The following is a 23,664-nucleotide window of genomic DNA, read 5'->3' on the forward strand; positions in this document are numbered from 1 at the left end:
TGTTTCTTTTCATTCCATGAGGGTGGTATTTGCAACCTATGTCTCTGTACCCATCAGACAATAATCACTGGCTTTAAATTCACAGTGTTCCAAAATTGTCTAATAACTGTAATCAAGAATTTAACACAATTCGTGTTTATCTGACTGATTCTTTTTAAAAAAAAATGACTAATTTTTCTTTCCTTGTATTTTTTAAATTTGGATCTTCTGCAGGTGCATAGGCTCAAGTATTGAAGACTGCATCGGCCTGATGGATAGGTACTTGGTGTGCTTGCTTCCCATGTTCTTCCTCCAAGGCTCCATGTGTGAGCACTGGTGCATGTGTGTGCATGCCACTGTGAATGGAGAATGATGTTTTCTGTTCTGTAATTGCCTGCAGGTGTAGCGGCCCCACTAGTCATGACTGCATTTACTATCCTTGGACGGGCCATTCCACTTTACCACAACATGCTAGGTAACATCTACCATGTTTCCATTTTGTCACACAAATCCTTTTCAAATTCTCATGTTTAAAAACTACTAACCATTTGGGTGAAATTGATAATATTTTAACTTAGGGAGTTATGAAATAGGCATATAACACTACTTTTCAAGCCACCTCCCTTACCTCTTTTCTCTTTACTCGTTGTGATTTTGAATCCAAATTAGTGGTGTCCTTGTTTCTCAATTTTGTAAAATTTAAACAGGGTTTTAAATTATTAATCTAGAACTTTAAGAGAATTTTAAATTAATTTTGCAGATTATTGCAAAGAGAAACATTTTTAAGAGAGGAAGTTATAAAAGTTGATCTAGTTTTAAAGATGTTTCTTGTTTAATTTGATTCATTTTTTGATCTTATATTATTTTGAGCTGGTTGGTATATTCTCTAGGCTTATGAATTACCATAGACTAAAAGTACTATAGAAAATAATATTTTGTGCAGGTAAAGCACAAATTGGAATAAAAAAAAGAACCAAAATATATAGCTCAGATTAATACAAAAACCTATGCATGAAGGTTATAGTAGTGTTACTCAAAATCACCAAAAACTGGAAACTACTCAAATGTTCTTAAGTTATGATATATCCACACATGGCAATGCTACTCAGCAATAGGAAGGAACAAACTACTGACACATGTAGAACACAGTTGGATCTCAAATGCATTACACTAAATGAAAGAAGCTAGACTAAAAGAATACAAACCATATGATTCCATTTATATGGTATTCATTCTGGAAAAGGCAAATCTATAGGGACAGGAAATCGATCAGTGTTGCCAGGTAAGCCTGGCAAGTGACATGAGGGAATTTTGGGAGAGGGTAATGGAACTGTTCTCTATCTTGGCACTGGTGATGGGTACAGGAATATATGTTCTTGTTAAATATCATGGTTCAGTACATTAAAAAGGATGAATTTTACCATGTGTAAATTATACTTCAATAAATTTGACTTTTAAAACATTTCATATGTAGGAACCCAATAATTCACAATGCTATGTAGAAATACTGCTTACTTTCTTTACAAAACAAATTAATTGTATCTTCTGGAAGTGAGAAAGTAGTGCTAAGTTACAATAAGCAAGATGATAGTTTGGGATGAAGTACTGACTTTTAATGTACATTTTTTTAATTCAAACTTGACATGAAATTTAACAGTGTAAAAGTGTACAAAACAGGTTTAAAGCTCAGTGAGTTTCTCCAAATGAAACGTTTATGTGGCCAACAGCCAAGTCAAGAAACAGAACAGTACCAGAAACAGAAACCCCTTTGTGCTCCACTCCAGGGATAACCATACTCCTGAGTGCTAAGAGAAGTTTGCCTGTTTTTGCACTTTATATGTAAATTGAATCATACATGTGTATTATTTGCACCTGGCCACTTTTGATCAATATTATATTTATGAGGTTAATCTATGTCATTATATTACTTACAATTTTTTATTTATATGATATTTTGCCTTTAAAAGTTTTTAGAAACATTTGAATAGGTGGTGTCTCTTATTAATAAGTTATTTAATTATATTAAAACAAATAAATAAATTCTTTTTAAAAAAGGATGTAGTAGAAATAAATGATTTATACAACAGTGGCACTTTGGCACTTGGGATCAATTCAAACTAGTTAATACAGTTGTTTAAACCAAAGTTTAAATTATAGAAAAAAATCAGCAAGAGAAAGAGAAGGAGTGTGCCTTAAGGCCCAAAGTTCAGTTTTATAAGCCAAGATCTATTTTATATTTTTCCTATATTTATGAAATAATTTTCCTCCTTGAGACTTTGGTTGAGTCACTGCACTATCATTATGAAGAGTGTTTTCACACTGTATGACTTTCTTATAATTATTTCAGCCAACTAATGAGACGAAGTGTAATGTGGTGATTAAGTGTGCTGTCTTTGGAATCAGGTTTTCTAGGTTCAGAATAAGGCTCTATCATTTTTTTAGATATGTAACCTTGGGTAAGTTCCTTAATTATCTGAGCCTTACTTTCTTCATGTGTACAATAGGACTGTTAATATAGTTTACAAATTAGTTGTGAGGATTGATAGAGTCCGTAAAATATGCTTAGCTCAGATAAATCACTCAGGAAATGTTATTTATTATTTTGCTATATACCAAGGATTTTAAATGTTGGGCTAGGGAAACAGAACTCCTAGAGGGAGTAGGAAAATCTCTCAAAATCATCCAGGAAATTTGATTTGTACTTCTACTCCTCCTGGTGGGTCCCTTGATGGAAGGGACGGCATTTAATTCTTCATCTCAAGAATCACTGTCCTAATGAGGTCCACTGGTATCTTTGGTCATAGGCAGAGGCATATGAAGAGACAGAAAGAGTTAAAACCATAGTGGTAGACCCCTAGTGGTTTTCAGTGCTAATAACTGCAGTTATATAACTCAAAATCATAGTGTATCTTATTATAGGTTTAATATTTCCAACATGATTTGGGAGTTTTCAATCCTATTACTTGCCAGGGCTCTCAGGCCATTCCCTGTATTCTCAGACTAATACCTAATTCAGATTAGCTTTGTCATAAATAGGTGGCTATGTCCAGTAACAGAGCATAGATAGTACAATTCAGCCCATCATTCTATGAAAACTTACCTGTAGGCCTTGGTACAGGTAAAGAGCAGAAGTTTTTGAATGTGAAAGGCTGTATTGCTCATGTTTCTTATCTGTAAAATGGGATGATAATCTGATAATTTTAAAAATGGAAATTCTTATACCTTATAAGATTGGTATGATAATTAATTGTATAGCAGCTACTATCAGGTATTATTTTCATGGGTGGTAGTTACATCTCTAGTTGACATATTGGAAAAATAATCTTTTTTAAAAATCTCATGAGGTTATGTTCTACTAGCACTTTATATATCAGCAGGGCATGAATCCAATAGTTTGTTGGCTACAAAACTGACATATCAAAACTTCTCATGTTTTAAGCATCTAAATTATGTATCACACTTCTAACTATAATGATTTTTTAAAAATTGGTATTAGGGATCTAACTATTCCTTTTAGAAACTCTGGCTATATTTAATTAATACTTCTTTTGAACTTAAATTTAAAGCAGTGACTCTTCAATTGTGTTGACTTCTCAGAATTAATGGACTTGTCACAGGCTTATAAGGCAGTTTGGAATTTACATAAAAGATTTAGTTTGGACGTCTTGAAAAGTGTTTAGGACCATGGAGCATTTTGACACAGATTGGATGAGAAGTGAAAGTAATAAATATATTTTTTCTTCAGGTTCTTATTATTGCAGTAAGGCTTACCTCTCTGAAATGTGGTGGGTGCACATTTAATTGAAAGCAGGGGACTAGTCTAGTAATATTTCAGTTTATTTTACATTTTTAAATTCTGTGATTGTTTTTTTAAGCCTCTCTTAATTGATTAAAGTAAATCTTACATCATAGGAAGATTTTTTTTAAAACTTTGGTAGAATGTAATTGTTTTTAGTTTTGTAAAACATGTTTGAACTGGGAGATTACCCAAATGCCTAGTTTCCTTTTAGTCACAGAAAATTGCACTGAGCATGGCAATATGGCCATTTAGAAATATTTAGAATTCATACTCCCTACTGCCCCATTATGTTGCTTTCTGTTTCCTAAACCAGAAGGAAAAAAGATTGAAGGTTTAAATGAAAACAGGTGAAATGCTTCCAATCTTGATCGACTTTCATTTTCTAAGCAGTGTTATTCTTTCCCAAGCCTGCAATTGTGATTTGGTTTTCCACACTCCATTTACCTTATGGGCTGCTGCTGGAATTTCTTCCAGGAGGATTGGATAGGATGGAAAAGATTGTTGTTGTTTGTTGTTGTTGTTGTTTTCTTTTACCTGTCATCTCCTACAATATTCTACTTATAATGAAAATAATACTTGAATTCAGACCTTTTCCATATTTTCCTTATCTGAATTAAAGGCCTTAAAATAGCATTTACTTGGATGTTCTTCCTTTTCCATCAAGAATCTTATGAAGAAATATGTTCAGCAATTTTTTATTATTCTTTTTTGTATGCTGTTTATTTGAGCTTGCACATATACTATTTTCAAATAGATTGTGATAGAACAAAGCATTCAGTTATATTCTATTTTAGTTTCTTTGCCAACTATATATCTCAAGCTTTTTATAATCTTAGTCTCTCACTCCATCATGCCAACATGTGTTCCTCTCAATAAGCAAAGGCTCTATTTGCAAAGCATTTCTTTTTATTAGTTAGAGGGCCAAAATATAAACTAATAATTCTTTTTGAATTTCTGACAAGAATTGTGAAAAGTACTAGATATCCGTTCAAAAATTTTTATCTGGCTATCTGCTCCAATTCAGTTATTCTAGACACTTCACAATATGAATTAAGGTAACTGAAATCAGTTTAAGTCTGTAAATCTCATATGGGCAGATATTTGAAACATTTTATATTCCTGTCACCTTTGAATGCCTGTATCACACTTTTACTTTCTGGTGTGGTGATTATTACCTAAGAGGTCACATAACAGTTTATCCTTTAGCAGTGTGACCCATGTATGATAGATGAGGGAGAAGATGTCATATTCTTCGCACCACTTTAACAAATGGCACAATCTTTTTTCTTTGTTTGTTTTGCCCTCAAGGAACCTGGTTCATAACTTATGTCCATATCAAATGGTCAAAAGAGCCCATAGATGGTTTCCTTAGATGAGTGGCAGTTATGTTATGATCCTTAAATCCAATAAATAAAAGTACACAGGCTTTTTATTATAAGTCTATCCTCAGTCCACCATATTCTGTATATTAAATTTACTTTTGAATTTCAGAGAGTTCAAAGAGGTGAAGGAGAGTGTGTGAATTTCTTGTTTTCCAGCTGGTATGTGTCTCACAGTTTCCAGTACATATAAAATACCAAAAGTTACTAAAGAATTACAAGAGCAAAACAGTTCAGTTTTTGTTAATTACCGTCCACAGAGTTTCATGTGGTTACTTTAAATAGAAGTATTTAAGGGCTAAAGGCATAAGGTTGCATCAGTGGCTTTGTTTCAATATTAAAATATCCATACAGTGTTACTAAAGCTTTTAGCAATCCTAGGAACATTAATATTATACTTAAACCTGCTAACTGTAAAAATTAGACCAAAAAAAATCATACTTATGGTTGAAAGTCAAAAGAGATTTTTTAAGAGAATTGACTTTGGACTGTAATCGAAAATCAAAAGATAGCATTATTGACCTCAGAAGATGCTGATTATGCTGGCTAAGGGTCAGATTAAAAAATTCAGTGGGTTGAATGATCCATTATGAATACTTCTTCAGTCTTTCCTATGAGCATCATTCTATGGTGTAGAAATTACAGTGTTCTATAATTATTAACCTCTGAAGATGTCAGGACTGCTTATACTTTATGATCTCAAAGTATCTTAAACTTTGTTGAAATTCATTACTGAAATGCAACATCTTTTATTAAAAATGGAAACAGATAAGTGAAATATGTTCCTGAAGCCTCTGTCCTAGTCTTTAGACAGATATTTATGGTTTTAAAAGCATCACATGTACTACTCCAAGATTTGACCCTAGGATTATTTTCTTACAAAATACAATCTATAGAAATAAGTATATTATCAGTATTAATCTGGGTTTTTAATTGGGATTTTAGTATCCTACATATATTAAATTCTATTTCATAAGATCTCATTTCTAAGAAATAACTTTTCGGGGCACCTGGGTGGCTTAGTCGGTTAAGCGTCCGACTTTCGCTTAGGTCATGATCTCGCGGTTCGTGGGTTCCAGCCCCGCGTCGGGCTCTGCGCTGACTGCCAGCTCAGAGCCTGGAGCCTGTTTCAGTCTGTGTCTCCCTCTCTCTCTGACCCTCCCCTGCTCACGCTGTCTCTCTCTCTCTCTCTCTCTCCTAGAAATAAATTAAACATAAAAAAAAAATAACTTTTCAACAAAGAGCCACCTAAACTGCAACCAATCAAAAATATAAACCCCTTGCAAACATTTATAGAGTGTATATAGAAAGATGCTTTGACAATATGCAAAGGAAGTTAAAAAGTAGTAGATTTGGCAAAGTGAACAATATAATTCCCAATAAACAGACATTACCTCATTCTGTCAAAGAACTAAGAAATATATTGAACAAGTTATATATATGTATGTAAAAAGATAGCATCTGACTTTGTCCCCTACTAAGATCTGACAGAAAAGTAAACTATGGAGAGACCTACCATAATGCCTTCCCCTGGAAGTGAGTGCTCAAATACTATTGATCGAATGATTTGGAATTAATATGCTATAATATTATGAGGCTTATCACATATAATATATTATCTTTGATTATATTTGTTTAATATTTTATTTACTTCCAAGAGAGATAGACAGCGTGAGCAGGGGAGGGTCAGAGAGAGAGAGAGAGGGAAATATAGAATCTGAAGCAGTCTCCAGCCTCTGAGCTAGCTGTCAGCACAGAGCCCGACACGGGGCTCGAACCCACGAACCGTAAGATCATGACCTGAGCCAAAGTAGGATGTTTAACCAACTGAGCCACCCAGGTGCCCCATCTTTGATCTTATACATATCCCTGGTGGTCAGTCCTTAAAAGCATGCTTAGTTTGTATGTGAAATTATTTCAGTGTTTGACAGAAAAAATACATATTTATATAACAGTGAATGCATTCTAGTTACAGAATGAGTAAGTTACAGGAATTGAAGGTACATCATAGGGAATATATTGATGGTATTGTGATAATGTATCATGACAGATGGTGAATATAGCTTAATGTACAGAGTTGTTAAATCACTATATTATATGCCTGAAACTAATGTGGCATTGAGTATCAAGTATAATTCAATAAAAAAATAAATAAAATTTAATTAATTAAAATGTTACAGATTTTAAAAAGTCTATGTATTAAAATAAACTTCTCCTGGGGCGCCTGGGTGGCTCAGTTGGTTAAACATCTGACTTCGGCTCAGGTCATGATCTCTCAGTTCGTGTGTTGGAGCCATGTGTCAGGCTCTGTGCTGACAGCCAGCTCAGAGCCTGGAGCCTGTTTCAGATTCTGTGTCTCCCTCTCTCTCTGACCTTCCCCTGCTCATGCTGTCTCTCTCTCTCTCAGAAATTAAAAAAATAAATAAATAAAATTTAAAAACTTCTCCTGTGAGACGATATTGGTGAATTAGCGTCTAAAACTATCATAATTTGCTCCCAAAACCTATTTGGAAATTCAATATATTGTAGATATATTCTATTAAATGTAGATATATTCTATTAAATATAGTTTATAATTACCATAAATTTAGAAGCTTAAAAATAAGACAAAAGCACAGTTCTGTAGGTAAATATACAGGCATGGCTTGGCTGTGTTCTCTCCTTGGATCTCACCAGGCTGAAATCAAGATGCTGTCTGGGCTGTGTTTCATCTAGAGGTTGAAGTCATCTCCCAAGTTCATTCAGGTTGTTTGAGTTGTGGATCCTTGTAATAGGACTCCTATTTTACTGTGTTCATTGCCGTATGCATCCTTTGTCATGTGGCCTGCTGTGTATTCAAAGACAATGGTTCATCCAAACCGTCTCATTTTTGAATGTCTTATTTTTCAATTTTCTGACTTCTATACCCAGATTTTAAAGCACATGTGATTAGATCAGATTGACCTGATTGTATCTTAAATTTGAGTGATTTGGGACCTTAATTATATCTGCTGTATACCCTCAAGTAGCACCTATATTAGTGTTTGACTGAGTAACTGGGAAAAGGTGTGTTTATATGCCAAAGGACGGAATCCTTATATACAAGAGACCCATCTTCTAATTCTGCCTACCCCTCTATCATGGTGACTTAAGCATCCATTTACCTTAAAACAAAACAAAACAAAACAAAACAAAAAAACAAGATTCCAACTACGTTTCCATAAAAATGAGTTTATTTGGGAATACCAGAGAATTGCAATTCAGGACAAAATATAGCAAATCATAGGCAAATCTAGAGGAGAGAAAAGAAGGGCTTGCTTTTATGGAGGAAAGGAAGAAGTTAAGAGGGGGTGTTTCAAAATGTTAAAAGTGGTGTTGGCTTCTCAATGGCTGAGTGTGACAGTTTCTCATTGGCTGGATTGTTGCCAGGCAAGGAGAAATTCTTCTTTCCTCCTGCTGGTATATGTAAAGTAAGCTCCCTTCTATTTGGGGTCTGAATGGTAGTGCTTGAGAGTTCTCCCCTCAGTTCTTTGCAGCTCCATCTTTTAAAAGATTTTATTTAAATTTATTTTCACACATATTTCCTTTTTTAAAAAAAATGTTTATTTTTTGGAGAGAGAGAAAGAGAGAGAGAGAATGAGTGGGAGAGGGGCAGAGAGAGAGGGAAACAGAGAATCCAAAGCAGGGGCTAGAACTCACAAACTGGAGATCATGACATGAGCTGAAGTCAGACTCTCAACTGACTGAGCTACCCAGGCACCCCACACATATAACATTTCCAGTGATCCTTTACATATTTTTGTCTTGTCCTGCAAGGAAGGAATTTAAATTTCTGTGACTCAAACAACTTTGCTATATAAGGATACCTTTAAGACTGAGAGAAATGTGAAACTATCTTCAAATAATTCATTCCTTGTTTTTTCTTGTTTTTGTTTTGTTTTGTTTGTTTGTTTTTTTACAAAAGAACCCAGAAGCAATCAATAAGGTATCATTTTGGAACAAAAACCAGGGATTCTTTGTACAGTTATATACAATAGGATGAGGTCTTAATGTACATGTTGGCTCTGAGTATTCAGTACTCCATTTGTGACCAGTAACTGACATATATAATTAGGATCAAACTATCCCAATATTAACACAAAATTTATGGCCTTTCCATTTATTTTCAAACTGGTGAGCTTTTCCCAAGAGTGCTCTAGACCTGTTCTGTCCAATATGTTAATCACTAGCCACATCTGGTCATTGAGCACTTTAAATATGGCTAAGACAAATGGAAATGCGCTCTGATTATAAAAGGTACATTGGATTTTAAAGGTTCATACCTAGTATGGAAAAGGAGTGTTAAATATCTCATTAAAAATCTGTCAATTGATTACGTGTTGAAATGTTAATCATTTTGGATTATTGAATTAAAATTCTATTATAACTAATTTCATCTTTTCAAACGCTCTTAGAATATTTTAAATAACATGTTAGCTTGTACTACATATCTGTTGGACAGTGCGGCTGTAGAGTTGTCACAAATCTTTGAATACTCTTACCAACAAAACCTTTAAAAAAAAAAAAGCTTTTCATCACATACTAATCCATTGAATTACATAAATAATATTTATGATAGGTATTTAAAAGGATGAAATAAATATAATATAAACAGAAATTATAGGTTATTTTTTCTTGCCTCCCACTCTGGAGGTAACAATTTTGGTTCTAGAATGTGATATCTAGTTGGAAAAGCAGTAGACCTTTTCCTATGAATGATAGTTTGGTAAAATTTTTACCCACAATAAGAGTGGTGGAGGGAATGCTTTTGCATATTCGCAGAAGGGTGTTTATTTTATCATCTGCAGTAGGTTACAGAGGGGATATGTTAGACAGATTCAAGGAAAACATTTGTTTGCCTTAACCTATTGCATAAACCTATATATTTAATTTATATAAGCACACAGATCTTACGAACTTCTGCAAGAGCAGACTAAGTTATGATAATTTGGGTCTGAATTTAGAATTCTCCATATTGTCAATGTTTTAAATTAAAAATCACTCCAAGAGGGGCGCCTGGGTGGCTCCGTCGGTTGAGCTTCTGAATTCGGCTCAGGTCATGATCTCGCAGTTTGTGAGTTCAAGCCCCGCATTGGGCTCTGTGCTGACAGCTCAGAGCCTGGAGCCTCCTTCCGATTCTGTGTCTCCCCCTCTCACTGACCCCCTCATGCTTCTGCTCTGTCACTCTTTGTCTCTCGATAATAAATAAAAATGTCTTTAAAAAATCATTCCAAGATTCAGAATTATGTAGATTCCCTCAAAATTGCATTTTTAAGCCAATATTTCTATTAAAATATTGTTTCATTTTTTGTGTCATGAAGGAAAACACAGATTTTTTTAGTTTAAGTTAGTTTCTATTTTTATGTCTCTCTCTCTCTCTCTCACACACACACACACACATTCAGAAAAGAATCAAAACTATCTCACCATTTAACTTAGGAATACGTTGTATTCCCTAAGTATCTTTTCGTTTTTCACATTTCCTATTTAACTAAAGGAATCTAATTAACTGGGACCCCCTTCTGTGATGTGGTTACATAAAATGATGTGTAGATATTAACTCAAATTGCTCTCTTCATGCTTTTTTTTTTATTACCTAAACACATTCCCTAACTAATCATTCTTTCATAAACATACAATTATTTTTCCATACTATGTATGTAGGCAGGAGCTAATTAACAGAGAGCACTTTGATTTACCAATGAAATTCCTCACGGTAATTTCATTCTCCTCTACCATCCACCCTCAAACCCAAAGTGATATAATTTCATTATAATTTCACAGTAACTCAGTACTAAAGAATGAGTGATAAGGAAAGGGAAACCCACCTCTAATAAACTCTGAATGCTTGTAGCCATTGCAATTTTTATGGCATTCTGTTTGATTGCCCAGAGTAAAGCATTCCATATGCTTGAGTCATTTATGGAATAATTATAGTTACTTTTAGTAGAGTAAAAATAAAAGAGCAATAACAAAAACCTCTTACCATAAAAAGTTAACTTACTGAAGTGAAAAATACTACTTTTTTAATGAGTAAAGAAAATTCTTTTTCCGAAGTGTCTTCATTCTTGAACCTCTGGATCCCACGTCCCAAAGTTCAAGTCCCAAGTTCAAATCCAAGAGTTTATAGCACCATTGTTCTTTGTACCAAGAAAGAAAAGACCAAGGGGAAAACCAAAGCACCAAGCCAAACCAAAAAAGATCTTGCTCTTCTCCCAGGATAGGGTTGCTTTTTACAAAGTCATTTCATATTCAGAGCTTGTTTATGCCAGTCTTTAAAAGAAAAATTCTAATATATATCAGGTGTGCTACATTATCACACCTAATTTTCATGATAAGGATATAAAAATAGTTATTACCATTATCATTTTACAAATGAGGAAACAGGTTAAGAGTAATTAGGCAATTTACCAAAGATCACTTAGCTAGTAAATGGCAGAGAAAAGATTTGAGCTTCAGTGTGACTGATTGATTCTAAGGACTACATTTCTTTCTTTTACTAGGCTGGTTCCCAAATGGAAGAACAGTTAAGAGCTATTCCTATGATGAGGATGATTGAATATTTTATAGCCTACTTAAACAATTTTATCTAATATCTTTCTTTTAGTTCTAACTTTTACCTATTAAGCCTTTCTGTAATGTATAGGATTTTATATTTGCTGCCCTCACACAGTATATTTTAGATTAATACATCTAGTATTGCTTGGTTAGGACAAAGCAATGCTTCCCATGATCTAAGCGTATAAGTCTGTGTAATGGTAACATAATATAAATATATTTTTATATTATTAATGCAGCAGTGACTAACTAAGACATTTACAATTAAATGTGAGCTCAATTAAAAGTATTTCCTAAAGTGGCAGTTATTTATAAATTCTGGAGAGATTTGTTAAAATTGCTATGGTTCCTTATGAAAACCACTTTCATCAGACCTGACACTAATTCCATAATGCTTTTAACCCCAGACTCGCTTATCAAAGGGTGGAAATAAATATCAAAATTTTCAAGGACACTCAGCAATAAAAAACAGATAACATAGTGCTGGGCTTTATCAGGCTTTTCCTTTAGATTTTCCTCCCTAGTTCACACTGTAGAATGTGTGGGATGGATCAAAGTTGATTGAGAACAGAAATGAGTTCAGATGGTAGAGTATGAATCATAGATTGTATATCAGCAGGTTCTGTTTGATAAAGTGAAAAGTGATTTCTGCTAAAAGATTTTTCCACTGTCGATACAATCAAATATACCATATCTTATTTGTTTTTGAAAACATAAAAAACTCCAATCTTATATATATGCTACTTGAAAATAGCCAGCCAATAAATATTCATCATATTTACTCCCTGTTAGGAGCTGAGGAGAGAATGGAGAGAACATTAACTTAATCTCTAATATTGTAAAATTTACAATAGAATGGAAGAGAATATACAGTTTATAATTATATATTTGCATGATTATTTACTATGAAGAAAATTGTAAATAGATTTGTTGGTATGGTTGTGTTCAAGAGAATAAAAATATAAATGATGACACCTCGGTTTTGACCTAACTAACTGGGTGAATAGTGATATGATAAACTAAATTGATGCTCAGAAGGAAGTAGAACAAATTTTATGGGGAAAATGAAAAGTTATGTTGGGGCTTTGATAAGCTTGAGATGTTTATTTGATATCGGAGTGAAAATTTTGTATGAATTGATAATTATAACACTCTGCAGCTCAAGAGTGGGGACTGAATTGTCAGTTACTAGGCTGGTTCCCAAGTGGAAAAACATCCAATGTTCTGGATGAAGTTCCACAAGCAGAAAGTGCAGATGGATAAGAAAACTGAGCAATGAACCTTAGGCTACTCCATTATTTAAAGGGCCGGAGAGAGGAGAATATAATATAATTGCAAAGGAGATTGAGACAGACAGATTAGGGGTAGGAAGAAAGTCAGGGTAAAAATATACATATACACTGGAAGTTAAGTGAACAATATGTTCCTAGACAGATGGGAGTGAGATGCTACAAAGGAAGGAGATGATGAAATAAAGAGAAAAGGGTTTTATTTAATTTGTTTTGCTTTAGTTGGGAAACATTATAGCATGTTTATAAATTGATGAGAATGAGTCAAAAGAAAGAAAAAAATTATGTTTCAGAAACTAATGAACAACAGCAGGCAAAATTTTCATTAGTTATCAGAAGAGATGGAGTTCAGTACTAAAGTGGAGAAGCTGGTCATAGAAAGAGGCAGAAATCGTGTGTCCATTGTAACTGGAAGGGATTCAGAGTGTCTAGGTAAATATGCAGCTAGATAGTGGATTTGATGGTGAGAAGATGAGGCAGTTCACAATGTATTGTCTTTTTAAATGAAATGTTAAGAATGATATCATCTTAGACTAGAGTATGGGAAGCAATATTGAGAATTTTAGGAAAGACAAGATTTGATGGTCTACCAAAAGTAGAAGTACATCATTGTAGAAGTATAGTAATGCTAGAGTAATGCTAGGCAGTGCTGATGGTCCACTTGAGATTTCTGGTTATAAATTACAGTGATTCCAGTTAGCATTGTTATGTTTAATTCAGCTATGTTATGATTGTTCAGATGTAAGCATGGCTACTTGGAAATTTGGGTTTACCCAGGATTGAAGTTTTGTCAGGCGAATACTTAAAACAGAAAGTAGAGACCAGTGAGTTAAGGATTTATTTATGAAAATAAATGATAACAGCAAAGGGTCATAAAAACTAAGCTGTATAATGAGAGAAATTGGTTTATAAGGAAGACTGATGTACAATGAACACATGGTAGGGTCAATGGCTCTAGTTCCCAGCATTATCACATGCTGTTGATATAGGTAGGGATACCATTATAGGCATACTGAAAAGAGAGAAGCTGCTAGTGTAAAAGTAGAATACTTGAAATTAAAGATTCTGGAGGCGGTACAGTTATTGGTATATATAAGTAACTAGTAAAATGAATGGAGGTGGGTGACTGAGACTATTGGAAGTGAATAAGTAGGGAATTGGGAAGCCAGGAAACTGGATATAGATGGAGAGAAGTGGGAAGGTTCAATAAATATTTAGAATTAATTACTAGGCCTGGTATTAACTGGATATGAAATAATTAAGAGAAGAAATTTTCATTAATTATTCTGGCTTGCAACCCAAAATGAATGTTAATGTGGCACAGTGGAAGGGTTCTAAACTCAATGTGAATTTATTTTTGGTTGTGTTAAATTTGGGGTGATTTTTCAAGGTTCAAATGATGCTAAATGGGAAATTTAACATACGGATATGGAACTCTATATATAGACATAGCGTCAAAGTGAATTAAAATTGTGGAAATTTAGAGTCAACTGTTGGTATCTCTTGGGAAATTTATATGTGAAGAAAAGGAGAGAGACAGAGAAATAGGGAATATTAACTATACTATTTAGTTTGAAGCTGGATGAAATTTGAGTCTGTTTGGGAAGACCCTGTGGAGAGTGAGAGACTAAAGATACAGGAGAGAGAAGAGGTGATCAATTATTGCGTTTTCCTGAAGAAGCTAGCACTAGGGACAAAGGAAATGTGAAAGGACTAGACTTGGAAATCAAAACCCCTGCTACCATTTTATTAGAAGAGAATAAATACAGGATGGAGAAAGAAGCAGATAGATGGAGAAGGGCTGAGGGAGTTTCTCTTCTATATTCTCTGTCAAGTTGTAGATAAATTCATCTTGCCAAAAAAGAAGATATGTTGTAGTGTATGTGCATGTGAAAGGTTGAGAATATTAGATTCAAATATAAACTGTGCTAATTTTTGCATTCAAAGTATCTTGATACTAATTCTCAAGTCATCAATAATTTTCAATGTGTTGCTTTACATGTATTCAACTGTAGGTCATCCTCTTATTTTTTCATGGAAAATAACAGCTTGTGGTTTGCTATCAGAGACTCTGGACTCACTAAATTAGAAGACTGTTAAATATTTAATCAGTATCTAACAGTGTCTTGTATGTGTTCTGAGAAATTAACAGATTTCAATATCTGTAGTGATAATTGCAATATGCTGATATATAACAATTACCCCAAATTACATCATTACGACAAACATCATCAATTGTGTGTGTATGTGTGTGTGTGTGTGTGCAATTGTGCACATACAGGACATTAATATATCAGAAAATTATGCTGAAATGTTTTCATATTTAATTTTCTTGAAATGCTTTTAAGAATTTATGATGAATAGTCTCTTACAAATAAAATATCTTTGAGTCTGATTGTTCTGATGTAATTAAATCTATCCTCAAACAGTGATTCTTGTTTTAGCCATTTGAACTATATGCTTATTTTAAATCTAAAGCAAGTAAAGGTAGAATTTACCATCCTATTGGTTAAAACTCACCAGCTGTAATTTAGGTTTATTTTTTCCTTTTATTCTTTTTCCTGTTTTTTTATTAGTTATTGACTTCAATGTACTTAAAAATACAATTTAAAATTACAAAAATATTACATTCCTAGTGTATTAAATATAGATGTATGTGTGTACATCTTTATCCATTTACTAATACCTATTTATAATAATAAAGATTTTGTTTGTTTACAGATATGGAAACAGAATCCACACATTACTCCTCAGGTTACTTGACTCATTAATGATACATAATGGACAGCTTTCTAGATTAAGAGCTATACTCCTTTTTATGGTTGCATTATTTTTCTTAGGATTGATTTACTACTGATCCTGTATTTAAAGATAGGCTATTCCTAACTTTATGATTTTTACAAATTAGAAAATAGCATGTATGTGTGTGTATCTGGCATTGGAAAAAGTATATTTAGCAAGATGTCAACTAAAGTACATGGAAATATTCAATTTTATCATTCAAATTTGCTAAACATTGTTCAAAATGTCAAATAAGGAACACATTAAAATTATAGAACTAAACATTTGAGATAGAACACAACTGAAATACAGTCTCATTTAATTACATATATTTATATATATAATTTTATAGCAAATCAGTTTTTAAAGTTTATTTATTTTGAAAGAGACAGAGACTGAGTGAGGGGGGAGGGGCAGAAAGAGACCGAGAGAAAAAGAATCTAAACAGGCTCTGCACTGTCAGCACAGAGCCTGTCGTGGGGCTAGAAATCAAGAAACCAAGAGTCAGAAGCTTAACCAACTGAGCCACCCAGGGAATGCTATAGCAAATCATTTTTACACCTTTTTAAATCAGATGAGTTCCATTAAAGTATGGCTGAACGTCTTTGACCAAAAGTTGCCAAGGACTCCATGATTTATAAGTTTCTTCAACTAAGTTTATTGTTTTCCTTTATTTCTTTTTTAAAAATTTTAAATGTTCATTTATTTTTGAAAGAGAGAGAGACAGAAACAGAGAGCAAGCAGAGGAAGGCAGAGAGAGAGAGAGAGAGAGAGAATACAAAGCAGGCTTCAGCCTCCAAGCTTCGGCTCAGAGCCAGATGCAGGGCTTGAACTCACCAACCATGAGATCATGACCTGAGTCTAAGTCTGATGCTTAATGACTGAGCCACCCAGGTGCCTCGTATTTCTTTCTTTCTAATGTTTATTTACTTTTGGGAGAGAAAGCACACACATGTAGGGGAGGGGTAGACAGTGAAGGAGACAGGATCCAAAGTGAGCTCTATGCTAACAGCAGAGAGCATGATGTGGGTCTTGAACTCATTAACCCATGAGATAATGACTTGAGCAGAAGTCAGACACTTAACAGACTGAACCACACATGTGCTCCAGGTTTATTGTTTTCTTTATGGTGCCATCAATCATGTTATAAAGAGGACTTGGTGGATAAGGAAGTTTAACCTTTTTTCAAAATTTGTTGATTTCCTAATTGGTTTTAGGTAGTCCTAGATGGACAGATATACATGGATAGATCTTTAATATTTTAACAATTTATTGGGATAGCATTGATCCTATGTAATTTTGAAATAATAAATATATAAAACTTTAATAATAACTTAGTAACTCATAATAATAAACTTGTTTTTAATACTCACCATATTGCTCCAAAGGGCCTCTCTTCTCTCTTCTCTCTCTCTCTCTCTCTTATTTCTCCCTCTCTTGTGTTCTTCCTCTCCTTAATTACTCTTGTTACTTGATAATAATGAATAACTGGCATGAATTTTATAAGTTGGTGCCTGTTGTATACCATCTTAAATTTACAGTTGTGTTCTTTAGATTGTTGTTTGTTTGTTTTGAACTATTTTGCCAATAGCTAAAGTACTAGTATGTTCAGTGGTCCCAAAATGTACTCAAGAGGAGATAATAATGTTTTCTGACAACCAACTCACTGTTAGAGAGTGAAGTTAGTGACTATTTACTGCTATCTCTTGTTCTCCATACTTGCCCTAAGAAAAACTGAAATTTTCCTTGAGCGTGGCCGGCATGATTATAAGTAAAGTTAAGCCATTTGCCTAGGTAGTATCCCGAATGGAAAAATAAAGATATTTAGTCTGAAAAAGTAAGACCAAGAAGAAAGTTTATAGAAATGCGTCAGTCAGGAAATGTAAAATTGATATGTCTAATCCATAGTACTTTTAGATTATTTTCATAATGACTATATACAAAATAAAGAGATTTTGATATAGCCTCTCCAGGGTGTCCAAAGAAATACATAGCATCAAATATGACTTACTGTTAATAGTATACATAATTTCAGTAACAAATGTGTTTAAAATGTGTTTAAGCACATTTAAAAAATTACTATTCTAGCTAGGAAAAGAATCTGGTTCATGTAGATGTGTTTGTTTACCACAGTCATAGTGATTTCTTGTACATGTTAAAGAAATTACAGGCAAAATGTAAGTGTAAGATTGTTTTTCTATTATATTATTTCATTGTTTTATATATATATATAAAGATATATATATAAAGATATATATATAAAGATATATNAATTAGAAATGTGTTCTAATTAGGGATTGGGCATTTATATAAGTTTACAAAGGAGTTATATTGCTAACCATTGTTATTAGATACTTTAAAATGTATTTCTGTAAACTCAGCCACAACAAAACTTTCCTTAGAATATAAAAGTGGTTGATTCTATGTAGTATTCCATGGTATAGATAAACCACATCTTCTTGATCCATTCATCTGTNCTCCAAGTCCTCTGTTTAGTATTTTCAAAGAGATAGGCAGAAACAGCCTCACCCTCTCATTTTTCCTCCTTAGATTACTTCCAATCTACTATGGACCCAGAAATTATAAAAATTGGATACTAGAGTTTTGCCAAATAAATGCTAATGAAGAATTCTAATTCTTCATGTTATCTTTGTTGACCTTCCAGTATAATATTTAGTTGAGATTTATTTGTAAGTTAGGAAAACATTTTACTACTTTTTAACTTTATCATTACTTAGAAACAGAGGACATTAACATGCTGTGCTGTTCATTATAACACAGTTCAGAAACTGCATTCTTGAGGAAGCTCTACAAGCTTCTACTTAGTGTTTACTTGTAAAAGTATAGGACAATCTACACCCCCTGAAAGTGTCAGTCAAGACTGATGTAAGTACAGCCTAGTGAATAACTAAAAGGCTAGATTAATTAAGCAGACATACTAGAAACATCAGAGTTATTAACTGTTATTTGGAAAGGGAAAAGATATTTGTTTCATCTTTGGTTTTAAAAATTTGATTATCTTGGGATAATGCTTTTCACAGTTCAATGCAAGAAAAGAAAGAAAACTTGGAAAATCTGTGCATAGTTCTTATTTTCATTTAGGAACTCACTTGACTACAAGTAAAACAAAGCCTGATAATAGTGGTTTTAACACTATTCTTTAAATTATTCTGCTATTCTTTAAAATACAGAAGTCTTCAAAATCATAATAATAACCAAACTAATATAAATAAAAATAAATAAAATACAGAAGTCTAGAAGTGAAGGAGGTGTCATCATTGACTACATGGATCAGTAACATGAGGGCCAGAGTCAACGCCATGTTCTATCTTTCTGTTTTGGCTGTAAGATGACTGCCTCAGCTCTAAACATGACATCCTCAGACGGAAATGGAGGGACAGGTTCCATCAACTGCCCCTCTTCTATCTCAGAATTCCGTTAGTCTACTTTTGCTTCCCTCCCATCGGAGAGAAATTTGTTTTATATTCACACCAAGATGCAATGAGAATGAGAAAGTTATTTAGCTTTCCAAAAATGATTAGATTAGAAGGTGTTGGGAAGCAAGGGGTTAGGAATGACAGTAGGGTTAGTCAACTAGGGGCTTTGACGCAAAGTATTGAGGGGTGCAACCAGCAAACAAGAGTAACAACTGGTCTGAGGATTTGTGTTACCATTTTTTGGAAAAAATGCCATTTTACCAACTACTTTGAACTCAGGAATAAGCAAATATTAAACATGTATCAGCTTCAATCAGAGGAACATTACATGAATAGCTCTTCCCATTTTCTTTTCATTGGAAATATTTTAAAATCGTGTATTTTAAGCTTAAAAATATATAAGAAGCTCTGAAACGTTGAAAATGTGTGTTCTTTTAGAGAGTTGATTTACCATAAAAAGTGTCTAAATATGTAAGTAAGCTATTCAGTTAGTTATGTATTCATGTAACAATCATTTATTTAGTGCTTCTTTTTAAGACATAATAAACTAGCCTCTAAAGAAGTATAAAGATGTCTATGACATAATTATAGCATTCAAAAAACTCATATTTGTACTTTTAAAAATAAAAATGCCATTATGTTACCTTTCAGCTCTGAATATGTACACATAGCTATTTCCCTTCCTAAAGTTATTTGAAAGTTATACATTGCTCATGTTAATAAACCCTTATTTTATTAATAAGGGTTTATTTATTTATTATTAATAAATAAAAGGAGTTTATTTTAGAGCTCCTAAATAAGGTAAATTAAACCAGAAGTCAGTATATGCCATGGGATATGTTAGAATTAAATGATATAGATTAAAAAGAAATGAGTGCAAGTACGGAGCTCCTTATTTCTCCGCCATCTTGCCCTCAAAACAATAGATTATACTTATAGAAAGAAGAAAAGAGTAGTAAAAGAGCAAGAATCTGATTGTGTGTTTGTAAACTTTTTGCTAGCTTGAATATGTGGAATGTGAAGGAAAATAGAAAGATAAAATTACCATTTGCCAAAATAGAGAATAAGGGAGAAGTAGGAAATGCTTTTTTTTGGGGGGGGGGAAGAGAGAGTTGGAACGAACTTTATTTTGGAATTACTAATGCTGAGAAATTAGATATATAAGTGGTATTGGCAAGCAGGCAATTGAATGCACAGTTGATCCTTGAACAACACAAGTTTGAACTGTGCAAATTCACTTATATGTGGATTTTTTAATAGTAGAGTACTATAAATGTATTCTCTCTTCCTTATGATTTTCTTAATAACATTTTTCTTTTCTATAACTCACTGTATAAGAATATAGTATATAATACATAACACAAAAATATGTGTTAATTGGCTGTTTATGTTATTGGTAAGGCTTCTGGTTGACAGAAGGATATTAGTAGTCAAGTTTGTGGGGAGCCAAAAGTTATACGTGGATTTTTGACAGTGCAGAGGAAATGAGCATCCCTAACCCCTGCGCTGTCCAAAGGTCAACTGTATATGAATTCAAAGGAGGGGTCTAGACTGAACATGTAAAATTGCTTATCATTGTATAAATAAAGAGATGGGTGATATTATCAGAGATAGGAAGTAAATGTGTAAGTGGAGAAGAGAAGAAATCCAATATTTAAGTCCTGGGTCCCTTCCACATTTAGAGGTCAGAGAGGTAAGGATGAAGAAGCAAAAAGGATTAGAAAGAACTGGCCAGATCAAGAAAAACTAGAGAAAAGTGGTGTGATGGAATTCAAGTGTTAAGAAAGGGAACGTGACACTCATATGAAACATTACTAAGTGATTGCTTAAGATTAGATCTAAGAAATGACTCTGATTTAACAATAAGGAAACCATTGGCAACTTTGACAAGAGCTGATTTCATGGAGAGGTAGAGAATAAAAATGTGATGGCAATTAGTTTAAGAATCAAGCGATTGTAAGTGAAATGTACGATTACAGATAACTATTTAGGAGATAAATGCAAAAAACATATTTTGCTATTTTCACAATTGTCCCAAATACTAAGAAGTCTCATCAAGTGGAGTAATTGCATTTGTCTTAAATAAATTATCACCTAAATATTTCATTTGCTGTTTGATTAATTTAGTGATGATTATTGAGAATTTTTAGAGAAAGTTATGAAAAGGTATAGAGCAATTTAAAAAGTAGAAATAATGGTTACTAACCTTATGGGGCTTATAATTTACCTAGAGGGGTGCTTGGGTGGCTCAGTTGGTTGAGCGTCCGACTTCAGCTCAGGTCATGATCTCATGGTCTGTGGGTTCAAGCCCCAGGTCGGGCTCTGTGCTGACAGCCAGCTCAGAGTTTGGGGCCTGTTTCATATTCTGTATCTCCCTCTCTCTCTGAACCTCCCCTGCTCATGCTGTCTCTCTCTCTCTCTCTCGCTCTCTCAGAAATAAATAAATATATTAATAATTTACCTAGAAATAAAAAAATCCAAGAGGGATAATTATAAATAATGAAATCACATTTAGTTTGGGAATGTATAAATGAGACACGGAGTGCTAAGGAGAAATATTCTTGTAAATATAACAGCAAAATTGAATGAATTGTGTCACAGAGATGGAAATAAGATTGAAGCCATTTATTAGCTCTTAGTTCTTTATATCTGGAACATAGGGTTGTTCTTATGAACATTACTGAATCTTTAAAAATATGAACTGGCTTCATTCAGAATAGTTATGTTTAACTACATTTTTCAATTAAATAACTTTAAATTTTAAATTTTTAATGCCAAACTTTAAATTCTCTAAAAAGGAATGCCAGTAGTGCTCAAAATAACAAAAATGTACAGATAAGCTTACGAAGGCATCTGACACCACCCTGTGTTACCCAAGGCAAACGTGCTCATGCACAACATTATGAACAGTTTTTTTAATGCATTAAATATTTTTAAACATTTTTAAATATTTACTTATTTTTGAGAGAGAGAGACAGACAAGATGAACATGAGCAGGGAAAGGTCAGAGAGAGGGAGACAGAACTGAAGCAGCCTCCAGGCTTCATGCTATCAGCACAGAGTCCAACGTGGGGCTCGAACCCATAGACTGCGAGATCATGACCTGAGCTGAAGTAGGACGTTCAACCAACTGAGCCATGCAGGCACGTTTTAAATGCATTAAATATTTTTAAACATTCTTATTCCTGCAAATTATTGGTCTCAAAATGTTAGTAAAAATATAAAAATAAAACTAGATTGAAACAGCAGAATCCACCTTCATGATAGAAATCAAACAATATAAAATAAGTCTCTAGAAAAAAAAAGGAAAAGAGAAAAAAATTATTGAATCATACATTTTGTCCTTTTCATGTTTAGCATTCCCAGGGAAAATAAATTACTGAAAAAATCCAAAGAAAAAGACATTATGGTATCTGTGACTGTCTTTAGTTAAAAAGATAAAGATATTAATAAAATCAACACAGATATATATCTTGAAATTAGAGGAGAAATAAGTGTATACAGAAATTTTTTTAATTAATTTATTTATTTGAGGTGAGAGCACGGCCAGGGGAAGGGCAGAGAGAGAGTGGGGGAGAGAGTATCCCACGCAGGCTCCAAGCTGACAGTGCAGAGCCTGATGCATGGCTCAATCTCACGAACTGTGAGATCATGTCCTGAGCCAAAATTGAGTTGGATGCTATTGTATTAGGTTCTCCGATACAATAATTTGAAAGTAGGTGTAAGTGACGACAATACACCTGTATAAACTTTAGTACCTCAAATCCATAGAACCAGAAGAACTCAACACTACTCCCTTCCAAATGTTGTCCTTCTCCTGATTTTCCCATCATCAACCTTCCACCTACCGAAGTGTGGGACTCCTCCTTTGTCTCTTACGATTACTGAATTTGTACTTTTTATTATATCTACTGCTGTGATACTTTTCTGTCTTGTCCTCTATACTTCCCTATCTGCCCTTCATTGACACTGCTGAGGACTATTAAAATAGTTATCTAACTAGTCTTGAAAACATCTCATTTTTCACTCTTATCTACCTTACAACCCGTTGCCAGAACAATCTCTCTAACCAATTTTGTGTGTGTGATTTCACCTTTATTTTTCAATATGTGAAGTTTTAAAATATTACCTTTTATAAGCCTATTACTCCTTATTTAAAAGGAGAAAAACTCTATAAATAATTTCTTTCTAAACATTTAACATTTTTGAGGTAGAATTGATACAAAGCATTATATTGATTTCCAGTGTACAACATAGTGATTTGTTATTTGTATTACTGCAAAATGATCACTGCTATAGGTCTAGTTAACATCAGTAACCATATATAGTTACTAAATTGTTTCTTTTTGCAATGAGATCTTTTAAGATTTACTTTTTGACAAGTTTCAAATATGCAGCACAGTATTATTAACTGTAATCATGCT

At 33.4% G+C, this 23,664-nt stretch overlaps 1 protein-coding gene across 1 annotated transcript in view; it reads left to right on the forward strand.

Moving 5' to 3' along the window:
• Positions 1–23,664, forward strand: part of ERBB4 (erb-b2 receptor tyrosine kinase 4) — an 830,995-nt gene that overhangs the window by 591,763 nt on the left and 215,568 nt on the right. The window contains exon 16 of the mRNA XM_077770965.1: positions 380–454. Within this exon, the coding sequence (XP_077627091.1) occupies positions 380–454 (75 nt within the window). The remainder of the gene's footprint in view (positions 1–379; positions 455–23,664) is intronic.

Source organism: Crocuta crocuta, unplaced genomic scaffold, assembly GCF_008692635.1.
Source record: "Crocuta crocuta isolate KB4526 unplaced genomic scaffold, BGI_CrCroc_1.0 scaffold160, whole genome shotgun sequence".
Taxonomy (NCBI): domain Eukaryota; kingdom Metazoa; phylum Chordata; class Mammalia; order Carnivora; family Hyaenidae; genus Crocuta; species Crocuta crocuta.